The sequence below is a fragment of the Lithobates pipiens genome, unplaced genomic scaffold (assembly GCF_037356315.1).
Source record: "Lithobates pipiens isolate NorthernLeopardFrog02 unplaced genomic scaffold, aLitPip1_a1.2 Scaffold_10, whole genome shotgun sequence".
Taxonomy (NCBI): domain Eukaryota; kingdom Metazoa; phylum Chordata; class Amphibia; order Anura; family Ranidae; genus Lithobates; species Lithobates pipiens.
The window spans coordinates 207,657,766-207,669,815 of NW_027507686.1; the positions used below are offsets into that span (position 1 = coordinate 207,657,766).

General features: G+C 41.6%; 1 protein-coding gene across 2 annotated transcripts in view; it reads left to right on the forward strand.

Annotated features, from left to right (window-relative positions):
* Window positions 1-12,050, forward strand: part of ELP4 (elongator acetyltransferase complex subunit 4) — a 522,158-nt gene that overhangs the window by 251,623 nt on the left and 258,485 nt on the right. Inside the window, exon 7 of one of the 2 annotated variants that reach the window (XM_077460872.1) lies at window positions 1,684-1,875. In XM_077460872.1, the coding sequence (XP_077316998.1) occupies window positions 1,684-1,875 (192 nt within the window). The remainder of the gene's footprint in view (window positions 1-1,683; window positions 1,876-12,050) is intronic. The other variant, XM_077460873.1, reaches the window with a different exon arrangement.

The window sequence follows — 12,050 nt, forward strand, 5'->3', positions numbered from 1 at the left end:
AATCTGCAATTTTTAACGATAACCTATGAAAGATGGCGAGATGCTAAAACATATCGGTTTATATTTCAATGGTGCCTTCTTTAAGCCTTGTCTTTAAACCACAGACACCCAATTTAGATTCAATGCCTGACTGGGTGGAATACTGATCTTTAGTTGTGGTTCTATGCCTACAGGGCAGCTACTATTGCTCTATAAAACCCCCCTGACCCTCCATTCCTAGTTCCTAGGGGAATCTAACCTAGAAACGCCCACTACCCATTAAAAATGTACCTCTCCATTTGGGACATGCTGGAGGAGCATGTCTCTATGTACATTACTGAATTATTGTGAAGGCACAGCTGACTCTGTAGAAGATTTTATCTGCCACTGCCCCAAAGGGGTAAATATGCTATGGGCGAGGTTTGTTCTACAGTGCCTTGAAAAGGTATTCATACCCGTTGAAATTGTCTGTTTTGTCAACCAAAAACATAAATGTATTTTATTGGGATTTTATGTGATAGACCAACGCAAAGTGGCACATAATTGGGAAGTGGAAGGAAAATTATAAATGGTTTTAAGTTTTTTTTTTTTTTTTTTTACAAATTAATATCTGAAAAGTGTGGTGTGCATTTGTATTTAGCCCCTTTACTCTGATACCGCTAAAATCTAGTGGAAACAATTGCCTTCACCTAATTAGTAGAGTCCATCTGTGTGTAATTTAATCTCAGTATAAATACAGCTGTTCTGTGAGGCCCTCAGAGGTTTTTTAGAGAACCTTAGTGAACAAACAGCATCATGAAGACCAAGGAACACACAAGACAGGTCAGGGATAATGTTGTGGAGAAGTGTAAAGCAGGGTTAGGTTATAAAAAAAAATATGAAAAGATTAATACAGCGCTCACAAACCTAAATATATTATAGACATAAAAATATTATAGATGGAAAGACATCAAAAACATAAAGTCCATAAAAATAACAGAAAAAATGCTTCAAATCCGCTGTGCAGAAAGTGCAAAATATGTTTCAGAAATTTTCAGGCGTAACATGACACCCCCACATGTGTCCCCACCGGATCACAACGGCACCCAGCTTTGCAGTCTGGGTGTCACTTCAGACTTATGATGATATTCAAGATGGCAGATTCGATATTGGGACTTGATGATAGAAAAGCTCTATAAGATCATCACAACATCCTTCAAGATGATTTCTCAACTATATAAGTAGCTCCTCCCTCCTGCCAGATGCCCCCACAGCAAGCAACTTGCTGTGCGGGCACTCAAGCAGGCGCACTCCGGAGCTGCGGCTCTGTGTATCCATTCACACACAGAGCCGTGGCTCGGCCTCGTCCCCTCTGTCTCCTAATTGACTCACTGGCTGTGGTTGACAGCAGCGGGAGCCTATGGCTCCCACCGCTGCCAAAATCCAGTCAGGAGTGCGAGTCCCCGGAGAGGCAAGGCTCTTGTGGACATCGCTGGATCAAGATGGGGCTCAGGTACATATTTGGGGGGGACTGCTGCATACAGAAGGATTTTTACCTTCATGCAAATATTACATGAAGGTAAATAAAACATGTGCCTTTACAAGTACTTTAAATGGCTTTGTAAAATTCACAGAACACAGATCAATTTAGTTCTGGTGTGTACAGCTTCTATTGTTATGTGCTTGTGTATTACTCCTTAAATGTGATGTTTAATTTTCTACCAGCAGAGAGGAGAAAAGAACATTCTGCGGATTGGAATCCAGTCTCTGGGATCAGTGCTTTGGGGTGATGACATCTGCAGTGATGAACGCCCACACAATGTCCACAGCCTAACCAGATTTCTCTATGCTCTCCGAGGTCTCCTGCGGTCATCTCTATCCGTGTGTTTCATTACACTGCCAGCACATCTCATCCAGGTGAGCTCAGACACGCTTCTGTTTTCCTGGGCAATGCATGCCTGTCATCCATTGTTCAGACAACCCAGACTGAAGTACTGGCTCCTTTGAAATATGGATGATGGACAGGAAAGCACTTGGCCTCTTTTATCCTTTGTCATATTTGCAAGTGCTGAATTGTCTCTGAGAGTGTAAGGGGGGTTCCTTTTAGTGCTGAACATGCAGATACTACCGTGTTGTATGGTAAGAGTACACATACATACTGTATATAGCTGTTTATTGATACAGCAAGACCATATAAGCATTCATTTATTCTGTATGTATAGCTCCAAGTGTGTATGTTAATATATTAGTGCACTTTAAGCCCCTATTTACACCTGAGCAGTTTTTTTTGCATTTCTCAAAGCTCAACATGAAGCTTCTCAATATATCCAATAGTTCATACATGGGCATATGCTGCTGCTGGTCATGCAAGAATGTACAGGAGCCTTTTTTCAAGATCACACAATTCAATTGACTGAGTGACTAAAAACGTGTGACGCAATATTTTTTATATTTTTGCGCCTAGCAACCTCAAGGCATGCTGTGACCATGCTTGACGTGGAGACTTTCACCCACCTGGTGAGGGCCCGCAAGAAGCTCTGCGACCCGAGTGATGCCCTTTACAAGACCTGTGGCAAGTGACAGAGGGCCTTGAAAGAAATTAGAGCGGACATGGCTCAAGAGCTTCATTAGCACAAGGCCTCACAACACCACAAAGAAAACCGAGACGCAGATACATGTACAAATACATGATGTCTGTCATGATACTGCTTTCCTTTGCCCAAAATAAAAATGCCTGAAGCTTGTTTGGACCTGTAGTGCAATTGTGCCATATTGGTCTCAAATTTTAAAATGTATCTCTGATTTGAGGAGTATTGTAGTCCACCTGGACCTTGGGGTGAGTATTCTGGGCGTGTTAGAACCTTTAGCAGCTAGAACGGCCACCAGAACTCTACTTGGTCTGCTGTTTTATGCTATAAAGGCAATTGGCCTTCAGTGGAAAGCTTTAGATAAGTGAACAAGCTATACAAAAATATGGCAACCACCCTAAGTTATAACTATCTGTTGCAGTAAGGTGCACATGGAAGGGCAATGCACATCACAGACAACAATTTCCCAGAACACTTACCAGCTATCCTGCAAAAAAACAAATTGACCCTTTATCAATTCAAGGAAAAACAGGTTTTAGTTGCGCACAATTGCAAATTTATGTGGAAGCCACAGTGCCAAGGATCCTCTGAATGCTGCGGTCCTAACTCTAAATTTTTTAGAGTCTCCAAGTTGGAGCATATATAGAAGTGGATAAATTAGGAGTCAGTTTGCCTTGAGGGAAGCCCACTCCTCCTTAAAGGCATAGGGACACTTTGAACACCCAGGAAGAGCACAATGGCAGCTGAAGGTGTCCAATGTGCCTCCAATCTAAATCCAGTGAACAAACTACTGTATGCAAAAGGATGGCAACCACTCCAATTTATAACTAGCCTTTGCAGTAAGGTGCACATGGATGGAAATGCGCATCACAGACAGACAAAAGTTTTCCAGCACGCTTACCAGCTTTCCTGCTTCCACATATTTGCAAATGTGTGTAACAAAAACCTATATTTTTAATGTGAATTATAAATAGTGTCAATTATAAACTAGGGTGGTTGGCACTTCTATATATGCACCAACGTGGAGACTTTAAAAAATATAGATTTAGCACTGTATTATACAGAGGGGCCTTGACGTAGGCACTGCGGCTTCCACATACTGTAGATACTTGCAAAGATCTGACAGCCGCAGCCTTGAGTTTGTTTACATCTTGGCTGCACCTGAGCATTAAAGCTGAGATAAGTATGCATCTTTGGGAGTGGGGTGCTCACTGGAGTGCGGTCAGGGCAGAGGGGCAATACTTATAAGTACACTTTATCAAAAAGCGCCTTTAACCATAAATCTATACAGGCATACCCCACTTTTAAGTACACAATGGGGTTTATTTAGTAAAGCTGGAAAGTGCAAATTCAGGCTCACTTCTGCATAGAAACCAATGAGATTCTAACCCCAGATTGTTCAATTAAGCTTTGGTAATAAAACATGGAAGCTCATTGGTTTCTATGCAGAAGTGAGCCTGATTTTGCACTTTCCAGCTTTACTAAATAAACCCCATTGTGTACTTAAAAGTGGGGTATGCATGTAGTTATATTATATTATTGACATCAGGTAGTTTTCTTAGGCAATTTTTTTTTTTTTTTTTTGTAGTAAAGATTTTTATCTGGTGATCCTCCCAGTAGGAGCACTTATTGTTTCCTGACAACGTTAAGCCACTGCCTTGCAATAAGCATTGTCAGCCTGCTGTGTGCACTCCTTCAGTTGGCCTTTGGACTGCCTATCAGCTTTGCGCATGCCTCCTGTCAGGTAGTGACCTACTGTTGTAAAAATATGAAAAGTCAAGAAGGGTGAGCAATTAAATTGGTAGATATTATATTATGTTTATACTGCATTTATCAGCAAATATTTATTGAAAAATTCATTCACATTTTAGTGTTTTTAATTGACTCAATAGAAATCACTCTCTTGCCTGAGAAGATTACACATTATATATATTTTTTTTTCTGCATTCATTTATTTTTTGCCACTTTTAAAGGCTGCGTGACTTCGGCGGTTGTTGTCCAACAAAACTGTATTTCTGTGGCACGTCAAGTCTTTGTGCTCATCTCTTTACACCATCATGTGTCTGACATACTAAGATGCTGTATTGTGTTTGATGGGATAAGAATCTAGTTTATTTGTCTGGGATTTGAGCCTTATATTATAGAAAGAGAGGCTAAAAGTGCTTTTTCTTTACTTGCTCTCCTGTACAAAAACGTTTTAGGCCTGACCTAGATAACCCTTCTGTCTCGGAGAGAGTGCTTTTCTTGGCAGGGGCTGTCAGTTGTGCCGGAGTGTGTGCTAACATTTAGCTCTGTCTCTAGAACGTAGTGCACCAATCACAGTTTTCTTTTTGCTGTTAGGCTATTTTTCCTGTAAGACCTGTACTGAAAAAAAAATGTAATATAGGTTATTTTACCAGTCTGATAGCTTTAGATGTTTCGAATCATGTACACTGGTTTTATGGGATTTAAAAAAAAAAAAAAAACTTTTCGAGATGCAGTGATATGCTGAAAATATTGGGACCAAGAGTTTGTTTTTTCCCCTTAAATTGTAAAGCAAATCTGCCATTTATCATGAAAAAACATGCTTCAGCTATAGTTTAAAGACACCTAGAAGTGTTTGCAGATACCTGCCTGTGCCCTTGTACCCAAATACCAAGCCATTCTGACTGGCAAAGCGCTGGCATTTCATGCTAGTATTGAAGCTTTCCTGATCCCTCCCACTTCCCACACATCCCTACTTGGCCACGCATCATGATGACTGGCCAATACAAGTGGCTCAAAGCACTAAAGTTTAAACTTTACCGGAAAGTGTCAGAGTTTTGTCCATCAGACCTTGGAGGCTGCAGGTATGGGGCTCCTACATTTTAAATCTAACCTCAAATTTTCCCCATGACAAAGTTGTAAAAACAAAATAAGCCACAGCATACAAAATAAAGTCGTTTTGAAATATCTTTGTGAAAGTGTTTGTTCTTGTAGAAAATTATTTGGCTGTTATGCAACTTTTCTGTGTAGCCCATCGTGGTTTGGCTATTTTAGTTTGAAGAGGTTACCCTTCAAAGTTTAGTTCATCTTTACCAAAAAAAAACTGCTTATTCGGATAAGGGGTGTCTGTAGATAAAAACAAGCTGTGCAGCATTGAATGCATAATACCCTTGCTATAGGTGTGGATCATTTATATACTTATTGAAGCCTGACCTGAAAACTCCTAGGATGGTTCTAGGACTTTGCTAAGCGAGGCCCAACTGCTACTGTTCACCTTACTCAGTTATCATGCCTTGTCCTGTACTGTCTCTGTATGAAGGCAACCATCTTAGTAAAGGAGAAGGCTTTAATATCTTATGTCAGAGCTGACACCCCCCCCTTCTCCGATTATTGGTGGGGGGATATACAAGAATCAGAATGCACAGAGCCACAGAATGAAGGAATGAAGCAGACGCATGCAGGGCAGATTACTCTCCAGCAAGAAGAACATCAATGACATCTTCAAATCTTACTACAAATTTCCAGAGACTAGCAGTCAGAGGCAGCAGTGCCGTAGGTGTTTTCTCACTGCGGGTGTACAACTATAAAGCTCAAGGCACAGGTATTGCCCTTCTGTTCTCAGAAGGGATTTTTAGAGGAAAGGTAATGTTTGCAGGGTTTTGGCTCATTTGAACAAGGACTAAAGTTTTTTCTTTTTGTGTGTCTGTTTTTTAATTGCAGATATTATAAAACTGCAAGTTCATTAAAGTGTTCACCTTCGTTAAAATGTTCACCTTTAAAGAATAACTGAACACTGGACCCCCTCTCCACCCCCCATTCCCCACTGTGCTTACCGCCGGTAATCCTTAGGGAGCCCACACCTGCTTCACCTGTCCCGGGAATTGAAATCCCAGCTTCTCTCTCTCTCTTCTCCATCCTGCTCTGACAGGACAGACCAGGTGGATTCTAATTGGTCATCGCCATCACATGGCCCAGAGTGCATAGGTTTTTCCACACTTCCTTTTTAGTATTTCATTATGCTCCTTCATTTATATTAGAGCCCATCACTGCACAGAGAATGTGTACAACACCCACTCCTCCCCTGTGTTCTCCCTTCACATTTGTTGAAAGCTGACAAGTAAAAAGTGGCTAAAAAAGAGCAGAAAGAGTACCAAGTGAGTGGGGATAGAACTGCTCTATTACATGTCTAGATCTTGGCAATAAATGTGATTCCTACAGAGAACTTACCATTAGAGTATGATTACCTGACTTCCCTCTAGCCAGTGTCTTGGGTCCTGATTGCATAGATTGATAGCGCAGCCATTGGCTCCCACTGCTGTTGATCAAATCCAATTGCGTGGGAGCCAGGGGCAGAGCCGAGTGCTGCTGTCTGTGTCAATGGACGCAACAGCAGGACACAGGAGTGCACCCTCATGGGTGCCCTGAGGGAGAACGCTTCCCAGACGGGACACTCGAGAAGAGGAGGAGCCAGGAGCGTCGCTGAGGGACCCCAGAAGAGGAGGATCGGGTCCACTCTGTGCAAAACTAATTGCACAGAGGAGGGAAGTATGACATGTTTGCTTTTTTTTTTTAAACAAAGGTTTACATGTCCTTTAACCAAACTGGAATATGTACAGCGTATCTGTAAAGTATTCACAGCGCTTTACTTTTTCCACATATTGTTATGTAAAAGCCCTATTCCAAAATGGATTAAATGTATTTTTCTCAAAATTTTACAAACGATACCCCATGATGACAACGTGAAAGAATTTTGTTTGAAATCTTTGCAAATTTATTAAAAATAAAGGAAAAAAAAACATGTACATAAGTATTCACTGCCTTTGCTCAATACTTTGTTGAAACACCAATTACAGCCTCAAGTCTTTTTGAGCATGATGCTACAAGCTTGGCACTCCCATTCTTCTTTGCAGGACCTCTTAAGCTCCATCAGGTTGGATGGGGAGTGTCAGCGCACAGCCGTTTTCAGATCTCTCCAGAGATGTTCAATCAAGTTCAAATCTGGGCTCTGGCTAGGCCACTCAAGGACATTCACAGAGTTGTCCCGTAGCCCCCCCCCCCCCCCTGTTATCTGTGTGCTTAGGGTCGTTGTCCTGTTGGAAGATGAACCTTCACCCCAGTCTGAAGTCCAGAGCTCTCTGGAGCTGGTTTTCATCAAGGATGTCTCTGTACATTGCTGCATTCAAGTTTCCCTCAATCCTGATAGTGTCCCAGTTCATGTGAAAAAACATCCCCACAGCATGATGCTGCCACCACCATGCTTCACTGTAGGGATGGTATTGGCCAGGTGATGAGCGGTGCCTGGTTTCCTCCAGACATGACACTTGCCATTCAGGTCAAAGCATTTTTTTTGTTTCATTAGACCAGAGAATTTTGTTTCTCATGGTCTGAGAGTCCTTCAGGTGAATTTTGTCAAACTCCAGGCAGGCTGTCGTGTACCTTTTACTGAGGAGTGACTTTCGTCTGGCCACTACCATACAGCCATGATTGGTGGAGTGCTGCAGAGATGGTTGTTCTTCTGGAAGGTTCTCCTCTCCCCACAGAGAAACGCTGGAGCTCTGTCAGAGTGACAATCGGGATCTTGGTCCCCTCCCAGACTAAGGCCCTGATTGCTCAGTTTGGCTAGGCGGCTCACTCTAAGAAGAGTCCTGGTGGTTCCAAACTTTTTACATTTACAGATCACGGAAGCCACCTTGCTCATTGGGACCTTCAAAGCTGCAGAAAGGTTTCTGTACCCTTCCCCAGATCCGTGACTTAATACAATCCTGTCTCAGCGGTCTACAGATAATTCCTTGGACTTTATTGCTTGGTTTGTGCTCTAGTATGTGTGTAAGTGTACCTCTGCGCTACCCAAATGTGGATAAAAATAAAACAATTACTGTGATGTTCAGAATGAGTGGCCTACTGGCCAAATAAATGGTGAAAACAATAATAACATGTTAATAAATGAGCTGCTGCGTCCACCAATTGTGTTTCCACAATCTGCAGATAGTATAACAATGTGACAAAAACAGTGGTTAGTAGCGCTGATGCTGGATTGCACTAAATACTCAAAAAATGTCCACTTAAAATTAGTCAATAATTCTATATCAAATTAACAATGTTAATATAGGGCAAATGTACAAAAAAACCTTTGTGTAAACAGGCTGACAGTCCGTACTCCAAGGCAAGCCTTCCCGGGAAAGCAAGGAGTCAACTCCAAAAATATGCAAAACAAACAGAAAAAGGCGCCACTAGGTCGGGATCAATCAGATTTATTAGGTACACAAATGTATTTGTCCACTTACATATAATAAAAACAAGTTCGGCACAAGATATAATTCAGGATATCTTGTGCTGAACTCGTTTTTATTATATGTAAGTGGACAAATACATTTGTGTACCTAATAAATCTGATTGATTATGACCTTAGAGGCACCTTTTTCTGTGAGTATAAAGCCCCATACACACTATCAGACTTTCTGCTGATTTTTTCCTTCAGATTTACCAAAACCATGTAGTAGAAGGGTCCTGCCTGATTGCATACAAATTGAAACTCCTAAGGTTTGACCTCATATTATATGGTTTTGGTAAATCTGAAGGAAAATATCAGCAGAAAGTCTGATAGTGTGTATGGAGCTTAACAATGTGAAAATAGTGTTGCACAGGCTCTTGAGGTATATCACAAATTAAGTGCTAAATAAATCTGCCAGTATAGTGAAATAAATCATATATACAATATATAATCTTATTCAGTTGCGCTCATAAGTTTACATACCCTGGCAGAATTTATGATTTCTTGCCCATTTTTCAGAGAATATGTATAACACAAAAACATTTCTTTCACTCATGGTTAGTGTTTGACTGAAGCCATTTACTATCAATCAACTGTGTTTACTCTTTTTAAATCATAATGACAACAGAAACTCCCCAAATTACCCTGATCAAGACTTTACATGCCCCAGTTCCGTGTATTCCCCCCTTTAACATCAATGACAGCTTGAAATCTTTTGTGGTATTTGGGGATGAGGCTCTTTATCTTCTCAGATGGCAAAGCTGCCCATTCCTCTTGCCAAAAAGCCTCCAGTTCCTGGAAATTCTTGGGCTGTCTTGCATGAAGTGCCCATTTGAGATCTCCCCAGAGTGGCTCAATGATATTAAAGTGGAGTTCCACCCTAAAGTGGAACTTCCGCTCATCGGAACCCTCCCCCCCCCTCCGGTGCCACAGTTGGCACCTTTCAGGGGGAGGGGGGTGCAGATACCTGTCTAAGACAGGTATTTGCACCTACTTCCAGGCATAGAGTCCCAGGGGAGTCTATGCTTCTTCCTGTCCCGCCGCACTGACTGCTGGGACACACACGGGTCCCAGAGACAGCACAGACCATTCCCATTGCGCTGCGCGATTCGCGCATGCGCAGTAGGGAACCGGAAAGTGAAGCCGCAACGCTTCACTTCCTGATTCCCTCACTGTGAATGGCGGTGGCAGCCGCCGAGAGCCAATCGATAGATTGGCCTCGGCTGCCGACATCACTGGACCCTGGGACAGGCGAGTGTCCATTTATTAAAAGTCAGCAACTGTAGTATTTATGGCTGCTGTCTTTTAATAATTTTTTTTTAGGGTGGACTCCCTCTTTAATGTCAGGAGACTGAGATGGCCACTCCAGAACCTTCACTTTATTCTGCTGTAGCCAATGACAGGTCGACTTGGCCTTGTGTTTTGGATCATTGTCATTTTGGAATCCAAGTATGTCCCATGTGCAGCTTCCTGACTGATGAATGCAAATGTTCCTCCAGTATTTTTTAATAACATACTGCATTCATCTTGCAATAAATTTTGACCAAATTTCCTGTGCCTTTGTAGCTCACACATCTCCAAAACATCAGCGATCCAGCTCCGTGTTTCACAGTAGAAATGGTGTACCTTCCATCATAGGCCTTGTTGACTCCTCCAAATGTAGCTTTTATGGTTGTGGCCAAAAAGCTCAATTTTGGTCTCATCACTCCAAATGACTTTGTGCCAGAAGGTTTGAGGCTTGTCTCTGTGCTGTTTGGCGTATTGTAAGCGGGATACTTTGTGGCATTTGCGTAGTAGTGGCTTTCTTCTGCCGACTCGACCATGCAGCCCATCTTTCTTCAAGTGCCCCCTTATTGTGCATTTTGAAACAGCCACACCACATGTTTTCAGAGAGTGCTGTATTTCACCTGAAGTTATTTGTGGATTTTTCATCCCAAACTATTTTGGTGGCAGTTGTGGCTGAAATTTTAGTTGGTCTACCTGACCGTGGTTTGGTTTCAACAAAACCCCTAATTTTCAACTTCTTGATTAGAGTTTGAACATTGCTGATTGCCATTCTCAATTCCTTGGATATATTTTTATATCCCTTTCCTGTTTTATACAGTTCGACTACCTATTCCCACAGATTTTTTGACAATTCTTTTGCTTTTCCCATGACTGAGAATCCAGAAACATCAGTGCAACACTGGATGAAAGATGCAAGGGTCTGTCAGGATTCCAGAAATGCCTGTGTTGGAGTGAGTTTGGTGGCTCGTGGTCTCAGCTGCATACTTTTACTGTGGGGACACCTTTGCTGTATCCTGCTGACAAGGTCTCAAACCTAATTGGAAGTTTGCTGGTGAGAGCATCAGCCCTCCTTTGGATAAAAAGAGGCTTGGCCATTTAAAGAACGCTGAACACCGGAGGATGATTTTGTTTACATTTGAGCACTGAGCACTTTGAAGCACTGGATGATCATATGTGGATTTGGACTTTTTCACATACGCATGAATTTTTAATGATTTCTGAAGATATTGTAATCATTCACTGTTTAATATAATTTATTGATTGATCACCTTATTGTAAGTTTTTTCTTTAGTTTGATTTTGGTATTCAGGATCTTTTTGGTGCACCAGTCATTTACTCATATAAAAACCAAGCGCGAGGCTCTTTTATATACCGTATTGTTCTGTAGACTTAACATGACTCTTCCCAATATAAGAAAAATCCCCTCTTAGATAGTTGTCACTGAAACAAATGGTGGCAACCAAAAATTTGGATTTACCCTCACTTCATTCCTGGTGATAATTGAGATTAGGACAATTAGAGATAAAGAATGTCCTTAATGGTGACACAGTAATAAAAACCTGACAATTGTTGTTTTACACTTCACCAGTGTATCCAAATCCAAATATAAGTTTTGCCTTTAGTTATAATTTAACTAAGAAAGCATATTCAAGGAGGGTAAATGCAGATCCAAAGGAGGTTCACTGCAGGTCAAATGCCCTTGCCAATGAACACTGATTTGTGTTAGAATCATCTCAATATGATCCTCCATGCAATCAAAATGCATTAGAAAGCAAGCTGCATGCCTATCATCACAAACCCAAAGCCAGTTGACTCAATCCCCTAGGTTCCTGGTCAGCAACAAAGTAGGTGCTGTATCCGTACAATACGGGCTCATGCCAACAACACGTCCTTAATCTAAAAAGTGGGCATCTGTAGGAGGCACTTAGTGATTGTAAACCCCTTTTTTTTTTAATAGCAAACATGTTATACTTACCTGCTCT